We start from the raw sequence: 21617 nt of genomic DNA, 5'->3' as shown, positions 1-21617 counted from the left end.
ATATCAGCAAGATCGAGTTTTTATTCAAGGGTAAAGTTTACATGTGTGTGTCCAAATCTGATTGTTTAGGCTTGAAAAACGTATGTGTTCAATATCAGCAAGATTTTATTATAGAGGGTTGTTACTGAAAACCTTTACCATGAAACGTTTATACAAAAGGACTACAAAGGTGTGTTTCTCATATTGAGCCTGATTCATACAGGAAAACTTACGCTTTTGTCAAGTTTACAATTGTTTGCACTTCACAAGGCCATTGTACGAGTAGGATCTTTACGACTGCGATGTTTCCACACTCATAGGTGCAGACTCTGCACATAAAAAGATAAGCTGTCATAAAGATACTACTCGGAAAAAGTGCTTTCTGATTTGCAATAAATCGTAATCTTACACAAAAGATGCCCTCAATATTTTCTTTCCTTTTGTGATGTATGTTTGTGATCAATTGAGTCATTATGTAAATTAATTTTATTAACAGAAATAATTTGTATTTTCTGTGACTTTCATAAGATATTGAAGACTTTATTCCTTTAAAGGTTTGAAATGGTGTTCCAAGATCATATATCATTAAAAACTGACTTTAAAATTCATTTTATTTTTCAGATTTGGATTTATACTCCACAAAGAAGAAGCAGCTCTACAGAAAATAGATCTTGAAACAATGTCATATATTAAGACTATCAGTTTAAAGGACTATAATTGTATTCCTGAGTCCCTGGCTTATACACATCTTGGAGGATACTATTTCATCTACTGTAAACCTGATAGCACTGGGGCAGTACTGCCACAGCTTGTAGTAGACAGTGTGACAGACTCTATTATTGGATACAATGGAAATGTCACAGGAATGCCCTATGTATCTCCAGATGGGCATTACCTTGTCAGCTTTGATGATGTTAGAGGTCTTGTGAGGATCCAGTCCATCTCAATTAGAGGAGAAATTGAAGATACCTTCGACATCCACACCAACTTGCACATATCTGACGTGACATTCCAGCCTTCATTCACTGAGGCCCATCAGTACAATGTCTATGCCAGCTCCAGCACACAAACTGATGTTCTCTTTGTGGAATTGTCCTCGGGCAAGGTTAAGATGGTGAAGAGCTTAAAGGAGCCGCTGAGACCTGAAGAATGGCCTTGGAATACAAAGAACAGGGTAATAGAAGGCAGTGGACTTTTTGGCCAGTACCTAATGACACCCTCAAAAGAGGCACTCTTCATCCTAGATGGACGACTGAATAAGTTAAACTGTGAAATCACTGAAGTTGTAAAAGGCAACACAGTTATTTGGGTTGGAGAAGCATAAAGTATCAAGAAAAGGCAGCTATTCATTTTATGTTTTAGACTACATTGCACTTATTTCCAGGTCTAAAAATACTACTGTTTGTTTCCTTTTGTATTGCTAGGCCTTTGCATACCCCAATTAATCATTTTTCTAAAATCGAAAGTTGTATAAATGTAGACAAATAGATTTCTGGGATGAATCATTCTGGTATAATATTTGCACTTATGTACACATAGGGTCCTGTTTTATTATAAACGACAGTAAAGTCAATGCTTTAACTAGAAATTGAGGATTTGGAGGAAAAGAAAAAAAGCATGAGCAAAGTAACTAGTGACGAACAAAGTTATGTCGGCAGAAGCCTGCAGTTAATCTGTTTCTGGCAGATGCACATTTATTTTGCATCTTTTAAGTAAGAAATAAGCAACGTCTGGAAACCATCAAATCCTTAAGTTTAAACATCAAAGTCCTGTCCACTGTTTTAATCTATTTGTGCCTTGAAGGGAATATCTCAAAAGAGAGATAGTGTCGAATATATTCCTGTTGTGGCTACAGATTGTCTGTCACTGAGAACAACACCTTTGCTGCACTTGGTATCCATCTGGCTGCGGATATAAGAGTTGAGTGTATCAGCAATGTGTTCCGCATTTCATTTTTCTGTTCTTTTCACCCACAAAACTTCAAGGAGAAAATATTCATTGAAGATTTAAATTGAATTGTTATCAACATATTGCACGTTTTTGTTTCAAACTGTATAATCATGTCTATTTCATATACCGCAGAGTTGTATCAATGGGGAGTTTCAGTTCTAATAGAGAGAAACATTGCATCTGTCGTGTAAGCAGCAGTTGTATTTTGTAAATTAGTTACTGCTTTAAATGTAGGTAGGAAACTTCTTTTGTTAGTGTTAAATATGAGAACAGGGTACACTAAGCAGTGTCGGATAGTTTTGCCTGCTTTGTCATTACACCACCTCCATTTCATGCATTGCATGCTCTCTAGTTGTTTATTGTGCATCAGCTGATTGATATCACAAGCCAACATCATAGGCATAGCATTTTAACCAAATACAACTAGGGCACCTACACAGAAATATTAATTTAATTTGGGTACTGAATATAGAAAATTCCTAATACTAGATTTTTAAACAATCCTAACAAACACCCCATTATTTTCTCATGTCTTTGCAGCAGTCTTTTATATACACCTCTAGCTTGTAGAAAATAAATAAGTAAAGGTAGGGCTTTCTCCGTATTGGGTGCCTCACTCTGGAACTGCATAACGTCTCCAAGAGCATAAAAGTTGAATCAATTGCCAATTACATGAACCCAGAAAAGCTATCTTTACAAGTTAAACATTTTTGTTTTGTTATCTGTGGAGCTTGCTTCTATTTTTTGTATGGGTCTACTATTAGAATGATGTAATTTTTTTAATTGGCGCTTAGATAAAATACATATTAAGACATCACATCAAAGTTGAAATTATTTTAATTTTTTAAGGTGACATTTGAAAATATCCACATAGAAGCCAAAATGAATATAACAAAAAGTTTTCGTAATGTTTTACTGTATTAATGAAACTAAGTAACGATAATGGTTGTGTTTTATTTGAAAACACTTGCATTGGCACATTCTTTTTGTGTCCTATATTTTGATATGAAGATGAGGGGGGTGAGCTTTTCAATACAAAAGACTAAGGGACTCATTACGACATTGGCGATTAGATGCCACACTCCAGGCGGTCTGACTGCCTCATTACGACCTTGGTGGTCGGACTGCCAGGGACCGCCAAACCTGCCGGGAGCATGGTTCCCGATGGGCTGAGGGTGGTCAGAGTCATGAGCTGAGTTTAGCGCCTGCGTGCTAATCAGAGTCCAGATTATGCCAACCTTTTCATGGTGGAAACCCAGAGCTGGGGGCCACAGCAGGGCCCCTGGACTGCCCACGATCAAGTCATGGGCAGTGCAGGGGCCCCCATCTACTGCAGCAGACAGTGAGCATCCCGAGGCGGAACAACATTGACCTCAGCACCATGAGGAGCCGAAGCCAATGGCGCTACACAGTTTCCATTAGGCTGACCGCCAGAAACCTCTGATTTCTGAGGTTTCCGCCAGTCAGCCCAGTAGACATCTTGTAATGGGCCTTGGGGGAAGACCACCAGCTGAGGGAGGGGGGTCTCCACTCAACAGAGCGGGTGGGATGATGGTCGGCCTGCCAGCCTCATAATAAGGCCCTAAATCATGCCATTGACAGAAAAGTAGGACTATAATTTGGTATGACTATAGCCTATTTTTTAACTAAGAGTTGTGTGGGTAATCTACGGAACTGCCAAATCTTTGCAGTTCTTTTTAATGGAAAGTATATTGATGCAATGTGTTGCTTTGCACTAGTGAGCAGAGCACTCACACTAAACGTTAATAAATTACCCGGAATGAGCATAGCACAATAATCATTATACTCTCAAAATTACAAATATTTTAATAACACCGAGATTCTCAGATGCTGTTATATGCACTTCACGTGCAAGTCTAACCACGTGAAATCAAGGTCAAAAGGTGCAAATGTAACAAAGGCTGTGTTGTGGTAAATATACGTGGGAAATAAATTAAAACACATTCAGTGATTAATTTCAAATGTTCATATTTAAACAGAAATACAACAAGAACCAGAGTCCCAAGGATATTCTAAGCCTGTGTTTGCTGCGGGATACGAGTTATTTTATCCGCTTACAATAGAAGATCAGTTCGCATTCGAGATTTCTAAAAACCAATTGATACACCTGATCACTCCTGATTTTGTTAGTCCTGTGGCTCCTTTGTATTTGCTGTATGCTGTTGCCTCAGTAGATCGGGCATCACTTTTCAAATGATCCTAACATAACATAATGAAGAACAGAGGAATTGAAACAGAGACAGATTATAAAAGTTGAGGAATTATTTACATTTTATGGTATGAGATTGGAAGATAGTATTGCTTTTATAAGCAAAGAGGATTGATAATACATTTTATTGATGTTACCATAATAAGTGGTGATAATAGTGGTTTGTTGTTTCAAACAATTGCAGGTGCACTTTCGCTGCAGCGTTATTATTGGGCCTTTTTTCATTTGCTTTAGTTTAGGTGACCTGATTTTCAAAACCAAAAACGTATACAGTCTGCAGATGAAGAAGGACTGTAACTTGACATAGACTCTGGATACAGAATTTAAATGCCAGAGATCGTAGATTTTGAAAGACTGTAATAAGCACAAAGCTCCTTAGAAGTTGCTATACACGTATTACTTTCAATTCTTACTACAACGTACCCACTACACAAGTATCAAATATTACAGCGCCATTTTGAGGTTAGTTTTACACAGAAATGGAAAGGAAATGCAAATGTGTGCTTGATTTAAAATATGCATATTCCCACACATTTGTATGTAACTGACAGGCTGACTGAAGTCCGAGTAACAACTATAAATCACGGACATTCTGGTGTGATCATGGACCAAGCCTTTTTTTTTCACAATGACATATCTGATTTCCATGCCACAAAATGAAAATGCTTTTCCTGAGGCACTCTAAAATGACACATCACTAAAGTTTAACTTAGTATGAGATGATGTATGACAAGTCACATGGCTGGGTAACCTGTTGCCCAGACCTTCTTAGTGACAGTGAGAGAATCCTGAAGTGTTGCTGTTATGTGACCATATGAAATGTTAAAAGATGGTGTGGCATATTTATGATGCCCCTACCACCATCTTGCGCCACATTTGTGTCATCTTTTTGATGCAAATGTGGCATTAAGGTTGCATTTCCCATGCGCCATATTTACAAAGTGGCGCAATGCTTTGTGAAACCTTGCACCACATTGTGCCTGCGCCAGGTTTAAAGTATGCAAGGGGAACATTCCCACCTATGGAGGCTACTAGATTTCACTGCTCCATTTTTAGCATCTTTATTAACTCCTACCTAAGGCAAGAATTAAGATGATGCTCCCATTAAAAACAATGGACCTCCCTGTGCTGCAGTTGCACCATCATTTATGGCGCTAAACCATAGAAGCGCATATTAGCTTCAAAAATTATGACTTTAATATGGACATGACTGCCAGGGTGCATTAAATTGTAAATGCGACACACACATGGGATCATTAGGGGGACACAAAGGAAGGCTAGAAAAAACTAGTTCATCATGAATGATGAGCCCCTTTTCCATAAATATGCCCTGTGGTCTCTTAGGAGTATGTTCATTTTTTCACCAATTTAAGTGTTGTGTGTGTAGAGTAAATTCTATCCTACCCTCCTTTTCAAAATATTTTGCTACATCCCATGGAACACCTCCCAGAATGCAATGTAATGCAATGCTGTACCAATGCAATGCAGCGCAAGCCACTGCATTGCCTTACATTTTGTTACAAAGCCTTGAAAGGCAACGCAAATGCCTCTTGTGTGGCTTTGTAAGTATCGACTAACATTTCGTGTCATGGATGCGTCACAAACGTGGTGCAATCATGATGCAACATTATTCATGAATCTGGTCCCAAGTATCTAAACTCACTAATGCTGGAACTTGTGACCTGTGCCTCAAATACGATGTGTCCCGCATATTTAATGTAATACGCCAAAGGATAAAGTCTTTCAAACAATGTCAAATAATGCAACAGCATTTATTCCTGGCATGATATTGTTAATTACTTTAAGCCCCAATTCTGTTTGTGGCTTTATGATTTGGCGTGTTCCTAGTTTCATTTTTCCACTTCAAGTAATCACTGTTTTCTGTCATACCACATACTCATGCTGCTTAAAGAGCATCTTGTAATGCACCACTGATTGTATGAAATACTCATCAGATGCAAAAAAATTATTGAATATGCTTAGAGAGTTAAGCATTTCCAGAGGCCATTCGCTCCACCTTTTCTCTCCCCAAAAAAAGGTTTTCAGGATTGTAACTCTCACTTACAAGATTCAGAAAGAACCTACATCCTCCTTAAAGTCTTATTCTATTTCAACTAAGTCATCTACTTAGTTAAATATTACACACATGCGCATTGATTTCTCAAAGTGCGCATTGATTGAGAATTGTTTTCTGCTGTTGTAAATACAACTATAATCTGAGATATTGCCTAGCATTGTTAGTAGCAGTGAAGGAACTTCCATTGTAGTTTGAACCTGTTTGATTGTGGTTTACGTAAGAGTTGAACACAGAGTGATTTATAGAAATAATACCTAAGCAGCACATATACAAACTCAATTGCATACATGTTTTTGAGGGGATTTATTTCTATCTGTTGTGCTAGATTGCACTTTCATTATACTTCGATGCATTCATCGCTATCATGTCATGCAACTAAACCTATTTTAATAATGCTGCAGATTAAGTTGTGTTGATGTGTAATACACTGAAATCTAAAGTGAGTAGGCTTGTGATCTGTTTTGTGTTGCTAGCATCCTGTACCAAGTCATAGCTCTCTCTGTAGCCTGCGGAAACTTCCTGGGAGGTGCAGTGGATTTACAGAAATAAGTCTGCTTACTTTTCTAGTTACTGAATTCTGCTGTCCTTTGAAATAATTTCTCCATTGTGAACAAAACCCTGTACTGTTTGTCACGATGATTTAGTCTGTCTCTTATGCATTATTCATATGTAACTTACATCGTGTGACTGTCCTGTATGTAGAAAATGCTTGACAAAGGAGAATAAACCCCTTACATTTTAATCAATGTTGTCAACGGATTTATTACTTGTGTTCCATTGTATTTACATTGAAAGCGTTGGGGACCTGATGGGTAAGCTTACTTGGTGTAATAAAAAAGTTTAAGTTATTACCTATCAGACATCGGGTTTTCAAAAACTACACAAACAACCTACAGTGTGCCATTTATTTCTCCCTCTTACTTAACACTTTCTGGACCCAGGTGACCTCCCTTGCACGATTCATAGTCAGCCTCAGTGTCGGTCACCATATATAAACTAAAATAATAAAATAGACATTAAGATTCCAATAACACATGCAAATAGGAGGGTGGTGTAAGATTGTCTCCACCACGTGCAAAAGTAAATGGAAGAGAGCAACTGACTTTGGATGAATTCTGAGTAACACAACAAATTGAATGTCTGGCTCAAAAGATGCTAAATCTCTTGCTATAATCTCATCTCGCTGTCTGAGCACTCTTCCCAACCCTTCTAGTCAGCTTCATACAGATCTGCCATACACCGCAGAACTTGGCACGATGACCAGGAGAATGTTTTATCAGTTCTTTCACCTTACCGTGATGGTACCTCTGCTACACATGCATGCCTGAATTACCCTCATATTAGCTGTGACCTGTTCATACACTGGTACTGCGATGTAGTTTAAGAGCTTGGCAAAAAAAAAGGTAAAACCCCAGGAGCTCTGCTGCTAATTAATTCTCATTTGTTAACCAAAGCCCGTAAAATTACTATTTCTCCCTATTCAAGAAACAGTCTCGTTTCATTGAATCCCCCAAATACACCAAGCAAAAGTTAATTGGTGGGAGCTTTCCACTGACAAAGATGCTCCATGTTGGAAAATAAATTAGATGCTGTTTAGGTCCTTAAAAGCAGACTGTGAGGTCACGTTGAAAGTCTTTGCTGCAGCATGATTTGACGCACATTAACATCAACCTTGGTAGTGAGGAGCACGGTGAAGTCTTTTTTCTACTTATAATAAAGGAGTTGCTACATGGTCCACCCTCTGGCACAGTCCATATTGGGTAGCCTAATCTCTCTTAAAAACATTTGCCCGGTCAATAGATTTGGCTTTTCATAAATAACAGAAAATACACCTTTATTAACAGTGCATTCCGAGGATACAGTATTTGAAAGGAGAGCAGCTGCATGTGGAAGCCGGTAGTATTTGTGCACTGAGAGGAACAGAAATGAAAAGCTGTAGGTCCACAAAGAGAAGGGGTCATTGCAGTGGCATTACCTCACACCAGATGGTGGGCAGGCCCAGAGTAGAAATGGCAAAAGAAAGTTTCAGTGGCAGGCACGCTTCGCCTTTTGATTCCCAGTATTATGTAGGAACACTGTTTCCCAGATGAGCAGTGTCCATGGTGTAGTGTTTGGCTCCATTCTGAAGAATGCAGGGTAAGGAAAGTCAACAGAGATGTGTATAGTGCTGTATTGACATTATTATGGGGATGCAGAGTTCCATCTTCGATGATTAAAGATGTTTCACCTTCTCTAGAGATACTCACTCTGAAGACTTTCTCCCTACTACTCCTACTGCAGCACTCCACCTTTCACAAGCATGGAGAGATAACACATAATGCTGTTAACATGCATGCTGTAGAAATGTCTTCATCAAGCAAAGTCTACATGCAAGATTAATAACACTTTTATCATGCCGCCGTAGCCTGGTACTGTTGTCCCTAACCTCCAGCTCAGCTCTTTAGTCTCCAAGAACTTAGGGCCAGATGTAGCAAAACTTTGCGAGTCACAAATGGACTGAATCGCAATTTGCGACCCCGCAAAATCGGAAATGGGATGAAAAAATCCCATTTCCGTAGTGCAAATTGCAATGCGAGCCATTACTGACTCGCAAAAATTGCGACATGATTTTGCGACCCGCAAATAGGAAGACACAATTTGCGAGTCGCAAACTATATGAAAAAGCCACTCGCAAATTGCAACTAGTCGCAAAAAGCCCATTTTGCACATCCAAATTACCACTAAGTCAGAGCAGGTGGTAACCAGAACCAAAGTATAAAAGGAGATCCAGAAGGCATCTGGGTTACTCAAAATGGCTGAAATATATGTGATAGCAAGGAGGAGGAGAGTCCACGCCGCACAGCAGAGGAGGAGGAGGAGCCAGAGACAGGAGAGGATATACAGAACCAGGCAGATACTTTTCCAACAAACTGAGGAGGAGATACATGACAAATACAGACTCAGCAGTGCAGCAATATTAGAATTAATTGATCTACTCAATCCGCAGCTTCAACGACAGACTGTGCGCAGCAGCGCCATTACCAAACATGTGCAAGTGCTATGCTCCCTGCACCTCTTGGCCTCGGGTAGCTATCAGGGGGTCATTGCTGTGGCAGGTGGGGTATCCCAAAGTGCACTCTCATGGTTCTTCAGATGTTTCCTAGATGCCATACTCACACACATGTCCAGATACATATACCTACCCAGGAATGAGGCAGAAATGAACAGCACCAGGTTGGAATTCTACAGAATTGCCAACTTCCCTCATGTAATAGGGTGTGTAGATGGGACACATATACAAATGTGCCCTCCTGCAAATCTGGAATATCTGTTCCGCAATCGGAAGTGTACCCACTCACTGAACATCCAGGTGGTATGTGACGCCCATTATGTCATCACTGACATGGTAGCCAAATTCCCAGGGAGTACACATGACTCATACATTTTCAGGCACAGTGGGATACACCAACGCCTAGAACGTGGGGAGTTTGGAGACTGATATCTATTAGGTATTGCTGAAGACACCCTGAAGCCATACACACAAGTCACTGTAGAAACCATCCATGCCCTGCTAACATTGCTTATTTTTGCCAAACAGGTGACAGTGCATATGCGCTACGACCATGGATACTTACCCCGTACCTAACACCCAGCAATGAGAATGAGAGGCGATACAACAGTGCACATAGGCGGACCAGAAATGTCATAGAAAGGACCTTTGGACTGTTAAAGGCAAGATTCTGATGCCTCCACAGAAGTGGAGGTGCGCTCCAGTATGCCCCAATAACAGCATTCAACATAGTTGGCACATGCGCAATCCTACACAACATTGCCACCAGACGTGGGCTACATCTCACCCCTGCAGACCCTGATTCCGAGGATGACGAGCAAGAGCTACCACATCGCCAGCCTGGGGATAGAAGCATTGCAAATCAAGGCAGACAGAGACGGGACCACATTGCAAACCAATACTTTGGAAGGTATGTGGCAACAGACACCACACTCACCAACGTCACACACAAAGAGCCCAGTTGTGAAGTGGATCAAACAAAACATTTTTATAAGTGAACCTAATAACTAAAGAACAGAACTGTCGGTAAGGGGCTGCACATGTCCACCCTTAATGAGTACACATTAACTGCATGTGCCTCATGAGTCCTGCAGAGTTTGTGCCTAACACCTGCTCCTGGTTCGCCCAGCATGGCTCGTGCCAGGTGGGTCAGCAGACCACTGACGTGCACTGCCACTCCGCAGCACACGTGTGTCTGTGGCAGATGCACTGCTGATAGTGGACCCCTCCTCACTGTCCTGAGGGGTCTCAGCCATGCCCCTTGCCACCTGCCTGGCCTCCAACATGTCCACAGAGTGGCTAATGCGGCCCAGTCCCCGCACCACATCCTCTGCAAAGTGGCCCAGTTCCACCTGCAGGCTCACAGTCCGTCGTGACAGGCCTTTGGTGTTCAATGCAAGACGGACAATGGACGCTGCCATGCGGTCAAATCGCTGTACTAGTTGGCGCTCACGACGCCTTGCACTTTGTCTCTGCCACCAGTTCCGTCACCAGTTGGCGTATTGATTGTGTTAGGTTACTGACATTGTCATTCAGTCTTGTGAACTGTGTGTTCACTTCTGCCAGGCCATGAGTGAAACTGTGTTCCATCCTCTGCATTGCCCCTGAAATAATCCTCAATTGCCTTGTTTTCAGGCGCTGACCAGATAGGAGGGATGCCTCAACTGCAGACATGGATGCCTCCCCTGTTTCCTCCTGGGACACTGCCTGGACCTGGACTCTGCGTCTGCGACGCAGTGGTGCTTCTGGCTCTTGCTGTCTCACAGTGTGGCTGGGACCAGGTGTTGTGTCTCTTTCCTCCATGTCCACTTCTTCATCTGGAGGGGACTGTGATGGTGTTGTGCTGGGCCCTGTATTGGCTGCGGCAGCCTCCTGCCTGTGGCCTGCTGTTTTCACCCTGGATGGTGTGGCTGGTGGGGGTGTCTTGTGGGAGACCTGTGGGACATAGGGAACACACTGTCAGACTCTAACATCTGTTGTATGCCTCATAATAAACAATTGCCTATATGCTGCCTACTGTACTACATTGCCCATAATGCACCATTCTGGTGGTTGCTAGTCTGGAATGGAGCTAGTCTGGTTGTGCATGCTGCTGTGTACTGGGTGAGTGTGGGTATGGCATTTATAGGTGTACATGCATGTTTCATGGTACTCACTTTTGGATGTCCCTTGCGCTGACGTGTCCAGTTCTTCCATTCCTGACATCCTCAGGCTCCAGGGTCTGCTCCACCAATTCCTCCATGGCTGTGGGTGGTGGGATGGTGGATGGGCCTCCTCCTGTGCCCCTCATCTCCCTGAGGCGCTCGGCCACCCTCTCCTTTGTCCTGTAGCGCAGGTCATACCACCGTTTTTTAATTTCTTCAATGCTTCTGTGGCTCACCCCAATGGCATTGACCCTCTCGTGGATTCCCTGCCAGATCCTCCTTTTATCAGTGTCTGGGACACTCAGGGCTGCCTTTCCAAATAGCTGGTCATGGTGCTGGCAGCATTCCTCTGTCAGCACCTCAAGTTCCTTCTCTGAGAATTTTAATTTCCTCTTCCTTCCTGCACTGCCTGCGTCTTCCATGGTTGCAGCTGTTCCTCCAGGTAGTTGCTCAGCAGTTTGAAAAGGGTGTAGTCCTCCCTCCTCCCAGGTGTATTTGATGTCTTCCTGGCTCTGATGTCATCAGCAAGAGCCAGGAAGTGTTTTTCCAACTGTTTTTCTGCACCTGCATGCAATTTGCGGCCCAGTCGCAATTTACGAAACCCGACTCGCAAATTGTGAGTTCATTTTTAGCGAGGTCGCAAAGAGCGACCTCGCTAACAGCGGACTCGCAATCTGCAGTGCGACATCATTTAAGAGTCACAAATTGATGTTGCTTTTTTTAGTTGGATCCCATTTTGCGAGTTGGAAATTGCGAGTCGCAATGACTCGCAATTTCCGACTCGCACATTTTTTCCTTCCTACATCTGGCCCTAAATACCCTTTTCCCAACCTCAGATCTACCGTTAGACACCCACTTCTTTTGACAGCGAGCGAAATACTCACATAATAAAGGCTTCCCTTCACATCATACAAGGTAAGGCACTAGACTCAGCTAGCTGTGAAATAATGCCTGCGGTGAAACTGCTGGGCACAATGTTTTTACAGGAAGCCCAGTAGGCAGACTGCATAGAAAAAGAAGAGACTTTCTTCTTGAAAAAGTCACTCTTAGTGATGAAACACGTGTTGGCTGTCTGTGTAAACGATTTAACACATTCTGGATTACACTAAGGATTGTGCTACTATCCATTAAACCTTGGATAAATGGTCTATCATCTACGCAAGTTTATGTGAATAATCACTACACTTGTGCTTGGAATTACTAAATATGTGTGCTGTGGTACTAATATTGAAATACTTAAATATATATATATATATACAACGTTACATTTTTAACTAAAATAAGCACAGAAATTCACCAGCACTGCTAACTATAACTTGTGCACCTACCATGCACTGCTAATGACCTCACATATGACATCACTCATGACATGTCCTTTGACATCATTTATGACATCACTACACACCACCGCAGTGCATGGTGGTGGCACACGTGATAGTGCTGTTAATTATACTGGTAAATTCATGTGTTTTTTTGGTCCAAAGTGTTAACGTTGTCACTGAGAAATTCACCTAAGTATAATGTTACTTTAACCTTTGATTTTTTTCAGTGAAATTTACAACTTAAAAAAAAAAACAGATATTTTTACTACACCTTACTATAACATTACATTAACAATTGTTCTTTTCAGTGATTTTCTGTTTTTTTTTAAAATACAAATATATTTATAAATACCTAGAAACTAGCTACTCAAACAATGTTTGTGCTGAGATTTTTAGCTGCTTAGCTGTTGTACCTAACATATTCAGAAATATTCCCCAGCATACGTTTTATATAGGCTTTGTATATTTTGATTTTAAATATTTGTTTCATATTTATATAAAAATTATATTCCATATTTGTGTTTCAAAAAGACACTGATCATTTGTTCCTATACTGTAAACTGTGGGCCTCATTATGAGTCTGGTGGTCTTGAGAAAGCCAGCCTCACGGTCAGACTGCCAGGGGACCGCCGTCACTGCCAGGAACATGGTTTTCAGTGAAGTGACTGTGGTCAGAGTCATGGTCAGCCAGGGCGGCACTGAGGTCAGCGCCGCCGTGCTGATCACGAGTCCACTTTCCACCAGTCTTTTCTTGGTGGGGACTCCGCCATGAAAAGGCTGGTGTAAAGCCAGTGCTGGGGGCCAGAGGGGGTCCTCTGCACTGCCCATGCTTATGTCATGGGCAGTGCAGGGCCCCCCTGCCCAGCACCCTTGGAATGCACACTGTCTGCAATGGCACACCATGTGCATTCTGAGGGTGCTGGGGAGCACCATCTGTGTGATGACATAGGCCTCGGCACCATGAGCAGCTGAGGCCAATGCCGCTGCTTGGTTTCCACCTGGCTCTCTGGTGGAAATCTCTGATTTCAGAGGTTTCCACTAGTCAGCCCAGTGGAAACCCCGTAATGGGCCCTAGGAAAGACTGCAAACTCTGCGGCGGTCTCCTCTACACTTGGCTGGCGCACTGATTGCGACCGTTTGCACCACATTATACATGCAGCGTGCATAATGTATGAAAATGGGGCATTCCGGCGCAAGGAGGCCTGCAAAAAAGGCACAATCTACAAGATTTCATTGCGCAATTTTTGGCATAATTTTTAATGCCTTCTGAAAGCAGGCATTAAAAGGAGGCACCCATTGTAATCAATGGGCCTCCTTGCACTTTGCTCCACTAGTGTCAAAATTTTTGAAGCAAGTAGAGCAAAGCACCACAATAGCAGCAAAAATGCTGACGCTATTGTTACAAATACTACCATGGTGCACCGTATGATAAATACGGTCACACATGGTGGCGTTAGGGGGACAGGGTTGCAAGAAGAGTGTCGCTGCATTGGATGCAGCACCACTCTTCTTAAATTCGCCCCTAAGTGTTTTCACTATGGACATCCCTTTTTAAAATATGTGGTCACTCCCACAGGAAGCTCCTCGGTGACTTGCGGGAGACTTGCGAGACCGTAGAGTTATAAATTTCTATCTAATTTGTTGTTCTTCTTTATCTTGTCAGTTGTTATTGAATGTTAATCTTTAATAATAAACTTAATGTAGTATGTATGTTGTATTTCTTATTTTGTTTCCCAATTTACGGCTCTCGCTAGAATATCGGGGGAGCCAAACACACAATCCCCTGCTTGGATTAAGAGAGGGCTGTACTTTCTGTCTTGCTGACGCGATCTGCTCGTGAGATCGTACATTTGAAATTAAGTTCATAACAGTGTATTTTTGCCCTTTTGAAGAAAGTAAGACATGAGAAGTGTTGTTTAAAGTACAAAAAACAGTTGATGTATTGTTGCATTTGAGGTCATAAGAAAGTTCTGTTTTCTGCAATCTCACAGGCCTCTTTTGAGACATCTGCAAGATGCCCTGCAGAGGACAGACATCTCAAGGAAGGATTGCGATTGGTTCATATGGCTATCTTTAATTAGCAAAGAAAGATTCCTTACTTGTTGCATCATTTGCCTATTGCATTTTTCTCTGATTGCACCTTTTTGGGTACCTCTGTGACTGTTGATTTTCTGTGATCAGGATGTCATCATCTGATTCAGATGCAAACCCTACCCTTGTTCCTGCCGGTCAGCAACCTCAGCCACCCACTGAGTACTTGGTCTGGCAATTTTATCAGATGACACCTGGTGGGAAGAAATTTTCTGCCAAATATGTAATTTGTCACATATGCAAAAAATCATTCAGAAAGGGGCTACTGGAACATGCAGTATTCCATAAGTACCACTGGGATTTGGTGACATTTGTGAGCTATGCACAATGAAAGCCTTGCACGGGCTGAGTTAGCCCGTACTGCAGAGCTTGAAAACACTTCATAGGCATCCACATCTTTTCAACCTAGTTACAATGTGCCCGCCCAGGTTCTCACTTTGCAAGCAGATAGCCCGGCATATCTGAACAAAACCGTTTGTTGCTGTTTATGCAAGCAGAGTATTTTGTCTTCTGAGACAAGCATGGGTGCGGAGGACAGGCTTTTTTAGGATCATAAATGCCCACCTAGGCAGTAGTTGTTTTTTTACAATTTTTTGTACATTTTTCTCCTCCTTGTTTTGAAGGAAACATAAAAGTTGAAAAAAAAAAAAACAACGGTTGTTTAAAATGTCACTTGAAATAGCTCTTTTTCGAACTACCCTATACTTTCATTATGTCTGTTGTTTGTTCCATGTACCCCTTTTTTCCCTTCTCGATGACTCTTCAAGACACTCACAAGAGCCATTATGCTCCTATAAATAGAATAGTTGCAAGCCTCTTGTGAAAGTCAGACGCATAGTCCTCCACGTTCACTGCAATGGTGCAGTGTTTGCTGGTGTGCGTATGTGAGTCTCTTGCAAGCCCATACTTTTAAAATGGGATTTCCATTTTCACTGAAATTATCCTGTTGTAATAGGTATAATTTAAATACACCAGATTTTCGTTACCCCTCAATGTTTTTTTTCTCCTGTGATCCCGTAAGACTGTCCCGATATCGTGAAAACACTTTAGAGGAACATTTTATTTTTTAATTAATTACAGTAGTTATCCCCTATAGTTCCCATTAATAGACCATTGGGAGATACTAGTCTCTCCAATGAGACCTTGCATGAAGAAGAGGTATGGTAGAAAAGGGTATAAAGAGACACTGCCTCTTCATTCATTCATTTCCCCAGGGTCAGTAATATGCATAGTAAAGTGGGGATGGTACTTAACTCACACGTAAGACCTCACTGTACCATACTAAGTATAACAACTACTGGCCTTCCAACTGATACAAGGAACTAACCATATTGATTATTGTTTGGGAATGGATTTCCCTGCCTACTCACAGTTCTCCTCAGCCTGACATATACACAGTAGTTTGTAGGGAAACTTTGTCTTCTGCACTAACCCCTGTCTCCATGACAAATTGGCTATATAGTACAGTGCACTTATACCTCTTCTCCTGGTAAAATGTATGCAAAGTAGGCTATGGGGAGAAACTGCTCTGTTTCCTGGGACAAGTCTCTTGCATGATAACTCTGTGTAGTATAGTGTGTAGAGAGGCTGACCTCTTAACTGTGATGTGTCCCTTCGATAATGCTGTTGCAAATTAGGTTGCGAAAAGTGGCTTACCTTTGTGGTCACACCTCCCCCCATTATGAAAGACATACAAGTAAAGTATGGAATTGAAATTACCTTTATGCTCATAAGTATATCTTGCATAACAACTATGGAGAATATGGGCCTCATCACCAACATGGCAGTCACTAGACCGCCAGATTCGCGGGTGGCAGTGGGACCACCGCCAATGCGACAGTCCGAGTGCCACATTCCAACCCTGGCAGTAGGGTGTATACATGGACTACCCTCTTCTGTCAGACCTCTGCCTCAGTTGATGTCTGTGCATAGTAGGGCATTGTTAGACCTGGCATCCTTGGTGTGGTTTCCCCTGACTTGTTGCCTTCTGACCTCCTATTTTGCTGACTTTGGGATTCTGAGCTCTTTGCCACTGCTACCCCTTGCTATAGTGCAGGTGTTCTTTAATCTAAACATGGTAACATTTTCCTGTCCACCATTGGCATATTTAATTTACTTGTAGGCCCCTTGTAAAGGGCACTGCATGTGCCCAGGGCCTGTATATTAAATGCTACTAGTGGGCCTGCAGCATTGATTGTGCCATACACACCAGTAGCCAGTAGCCAATTTAAACATGTCACAGAAGAGACTGTGGGGGTCATTCTGACCCTGACGGGCGGCGGAGGCCGCCCGCCAGAGTTCCCCCACCAAAATACCGCTCCGCGGTCGAAAGACCGCTGAGGGTATTTTGGGATTTGCCCTGGGCTGGCGGGCGACCGCCAAAAGGCCGCCCTCCAGCCCAGGGCAAATCAACCTTCCCACGAGGACGCCGGCTCAGAATTGAGCCGGCGGAGTGGGAAGGTGCGACGGGTGCAGTGGCACCCGTCGCGTATTTCAGTGTCTGCATAGCAGACACTGAAATACTAAGTGGGGCCCTCTTACGGGGGCCCCGCGGCACCCCCTACCGCAATCCTGTTCCTGGCGGGAGACCCGCCAGGAACAGGATGGCGGTAGGGGGTGTCAGAATCCCCATGGCGGCGGAGCGCGCTCCGTCGCCATGGAGGATTCTTATGGGCAGCGGAAAACCGGCGGGAGACCGCCGGTTTTCCGCATCTGACCGCGGCCGAACCGCCGCGGTCAGAATGCCCTGCGGGGCACCGCCGGCCTGTCGGCGGTGCTCCCGCCGACCCAGGCCCCGGCGGTCTCTGACCGCCGGGGTCAGAATCACCCCCAGTGTGTGCTGTTTCAACCTGCCATTTTGACCTAGCAAGTTCACCTACTTGCCAGACCCAAGCCTTCCTTTTTATTACATGTACGTCACCCCTAAAGTAGGCCCTAGACAGCCCTCAGGGACTGCTGTAGTGTATTTAAAAAGTAGATCATGTACTTTTACGTGTTCTGATAGTGAAATGCTCTTAAATCCATTTTCAATGCTGCAATTCTTACCTCCCCCATAAGTTAACTCTGGGATTACTTTGTTACAATTTGTTAGAAATGGGGTCTTTGGTTGGCAGTCAGGTTACCCCCTGTCCAAGCAATGACCCTCACTCTAGTCAGGGTAAGTCACACACAATCCAAATTATCCTGTGCCCACCCTCTGGTAGCTTGGCACTGAGCATTCAGGTTTAACTTAGAAGGCAATGTGTAAAGTATTTGTGCAATAAATCATACAATTACACAATATAGCACCACACAAATACACCACACAGTGTTTAGAAAAATATATAATATTTATCTGGATATTTGCAGGTCAAAACGATAAAAGATGCAATAAGAGATTGTAAGGATATCACTGGAAAGTGATATAAAGTATCTTAAGTCTTTTAAAAGCAAACAAAGTCTCTTTCAAGCACAAAGTACCTGGTTTGGAGTGAAAAATCTCCGCAGAGGGCCGCACAGGAGGAGATGCGTGGAAAATGGTGTATGCGTCGGTTTCACCCCTTCACACACGGACTTGCGTCGTTATTTTTCACGCAGGGAAGACATTGCGTCGATTTCCGGCGCGCGGACAGGTCTCCTCTATGGGTCGCAGGGTTTTCAGACGCCCCGGGGTCTGTGCATGAAATCCTGGGCTTGTAGTCCGGCTGCGCGTTGTTCCGGTGGGCTGTGAGTGGAATTTTCTCCCTCACGGCAGGTGCTGCGTCGATTTCCTCTCTGGAAGTCAGGCGGCATTGTGCAGGCGGGCCGTGCGTCAAAGTTCCGGTTGCACCGCAGGCGCTGCATCGATCTTTTCCTTGCGAAGTCAAGCGGCGTCGTCCCGGGTCGGCATGCAGTGAATTTTTCACCGCGGAACAAGCTGTGCATCTAATTTTTTGCCGCACAAGGAGTCCAGTTGCAAGAGAGAAGTCTTTTTGGTCCTGAGACTTCAGGGAACAGGAGGCAAGCTCTATCCAAGCCCTTGGAGAGCACTTCTTCACCACAGCCGGGGAACAGCAAGGCAACAGGGCAACAGCAAGGCAGCAGTCCTTCAGAGAAAGCAGTCAGGTGAGTCCTTTGGGTAGCCAGGCAGTTCTTCTTGGCAGGATACAGGTTCTGATTGCAAGTTGCTTCTCCAGGAAGTGTCTGACGTGGTAGGGCAGAGGCCCTGTTTTATACCCAAATGTGCCTTTGAAGTGGGGGAGACTTCAAAGAGTGGTTTAGAAGTGCACCAGGTCCCCTTTCAGTTCAATCCTGTCTGCCAGGGTCCCAGTAGTGGGTGTGGCAGTCCTTTGTGTGAGAGCAAGACTTCCACCCTCCCAGCCCAGGAAGACCCATTCAAAATGCAGATGTATGAAAGTGAGGCTGAGTACCCTGTGTTTGGGGGGTGTCTGAGTGAATGCACAAGGAGCTGTCAACAAAACCCAGCCAGACGTGGATTGTAAGGTACAGAAAGATTTAAGTGCAAAGAAATGCTCACTTTCTAAAAGAGGCATTTCTAAAATAGTAATATTAAATCCAACTTCACCAGTCAGCAGGATTTTGTATTACCATTCTGGCCATACTAAATATGACCTTCCTACTCCCTTCAGATCAGCAGCTACCACTTCAATAATGTATGAGGGCAGCCCCAATGTTAACCTATGAAGGGAGCAGGCCTCACTGTAGTGTAAAAACAAATGTAGGGGTTTTACACTACCAGGAAATGTAAACTACACAGGTACATGTCCTGCCTTTTACCCACACAGCACCCTGCTCTAGGGGTTACCTAGGGCACACTTTAGGGGTGGCTTATATGTAAAAGAAGGGGAGTTTTAGGCTTGGCAAGTACTTTTAAATGCCAAGTCGAAGTGGCAGTGAAACTGCACACACAGGCCTTGCAATGGCAGGCCTGAGACCAGGTTCAGGGGCTACTTAAGTGGGTGGCACAACCAGTGCTGCAGGCCCACTAGTAGCATTTAATCTACAGGCCTTAGGCCCATACTGTGCACATTACTAGGGACTTATAAGTAAATTAAATAGTCCAATTGGGTATGATCCAATGTTACCATGTTTAAAGGGAGAGAGCATATGCACTTTAGCACTGGTTAGCAGTGGTAAAGTGCGCAGAGTCTAAAAAACAGCAAAAACATTGTCCCAAAAGTGGAGGGAGGCAGGCAACAAAGTTAGTGGTGACCACCCTAAGGCTGTCAGGTCTAACACAATTTATAAGTGTAATTTCCAACTGGGAAAATATAGAAATTTGGAGTATGGATTTACTGGGTTCACAGATTAAAATCCTATTTTATGGTGAAGTCAGATTTTAAATTGTAAGTCTGAAAATACCACTTTTAATAAGTTGGCATTTTCTTAATTTAACCATATTGTACCTCTGCCTGTCTCTGAATACACATCTGGAGTGGTTGACAGCTAGGCTTTGTGCATTCCCTTTACATAGTCACACACAAAGGGAACTGGATTGAGATACATCCTGATGGCCGATCATAATGCTGATGGGCTGTCATGATCTAAATTGGGAGGGAGGGGCTGTTACTTGCACCTGAAAAGGGCTGTGACTGTCCCCAACAAAGAGCTGGTTAACCCCTTGTGGTGAGTCTGGAGCCAGGGCAGGAAAGGCAGGGACCTTGTGTATTTCCAAGACCTCTTTGAAGTCCCACCCCCACTTCAAAGGCACAACAGCGTATAAGTACTGGACCCCTGACATCACCAACTCAGTACACTTCTGGACCTCAGGACATTCTGTCAGGAGGAAGGACAGCTATGCTGCCACAAGGGACTGCCACTTTTCTGAACTGTTTTGCTGAATTGGCCTGCTACCTCTTACCTGGAAGTGAGAAGGAATGGACCTATCTCTCTACATCCTCTGAAAACCTAAGTGACTTCAAGGGCTTGCTAGCTTGCCTCCTGTTTTGAAGTCTCATGGCTATCAAAAAGTTCATTCAACTCTGCTTCAGCTCCTGGACTCTTCCAATTGTGAGTCCTGCCTTGCCAAGAGTTTCCAATCTAGTCTTCAGTCTTAGAAGTGGGTTTTGCAGCTGTTTGTCTACAGAAACCTGGGCATTACCACTATTTCTCTGATCGGAACCACCTCATCCCTTCTTCACACTGACCCGTTGCCACCGAGGAGAACTTTGCATCGCTAACTGTGTGACTCATGATCAATGCATCGCCACCTGGCCCAGCCATCACTTTCACATCACTGGCTACCTGGCTTCACAATGACACATCACCTTCATTGCAAAGGGTTCAATGCTGCAAATTGATGACATTACCCCGACGAATGCATGACTCAATGAAGACACATACCCTGACTGCGTGTCTCAGAACTGAATCATTGCCTTCACATTGCCTCCTCAACATCAGCACAGCCCTCATTCCAAGGTACTGTTTCAGCGGGCTTAGCTTGTGTCCTATAGCTGGCCAGCCCTCCATTACAGTCAGCCTGAACTTTGGATAGACCCTGCTCCAGAGCGACCTCAAGTAATCGTTAAGTGTTACTGATTTCTAAGCACAATATTACAGTCTGTTCTTTAAAAAATCATATCTCAAGTTCTACGTTAGATGTTTGTTGTTCTGGTCTTGTTTTACTCATAACAATATTCTGCATTTTTCTGAATCCATGTGAAGTATGTTTGTTGTGTTTTCACTGTGCGACTGTATTTTAAATGTTGCACAAATACTTTACACATTGCCTCTTAGTTTAAGCCTGACTTCTCTCTGCCACGCTACCAGAGGGTGAGCACAGGTTAATTTAGGGTAT

The 21617-nt window shown here is 43.3% G+C and overlaps 1 protein-coding gene across 3 annotated transcripts in view; it reads left to right on the top strand.

Moving 5' to 3' along the window:
• FSTL5 (follistatin like 5) overlaps nucleotides 1–6978 on the top strand; it is a 2922734-nt gene extending 2915756 nt beyond the window's left edge. For 2 of the 3 annotated variants that reach the window (XM_069243741.1, XM_069243729.1), the window contains one exon: nucleotides 601–6978. In XM_069243741.1, coding sequence (XP_069099842.1) covers nucleotides 601–1303 — 703 coding nt within the window. In that variant the 3' untranslated portion in view covers nucleotides 1304–6978. The remainder of the gene's footprint in view (nucleotides 1–600) is intronic. The other variant, XR_011205485.1, reaches the window with a different exon arrangement.
• The last annotated feature ends 14639 nt before the right edge of the window (nucleotides 6979–21617 follow it).

The sequence above is a fragment of the Pleurodeles waltl genome, chromosome 1_2 (genome assembly GCF_031143425.1).
Source record: "Pleurodeles waltl isolate 20211129_DDA chromosome 1_2, aPleWal1.hap1.20221129, whole genome shotgun sequence".
In the NCBI taxonomy this organism is placed as follows: Eukaryota; Metazoa; Chordata; class Amphibia; order Caudata; family Salamandridae; genus Pleurodeles; species Pleurodeles waltl.
Note: the sequence above shows the minus strand (reverse complement) of the source record. Positions and strands in the feature narration are given on the sequence as shown.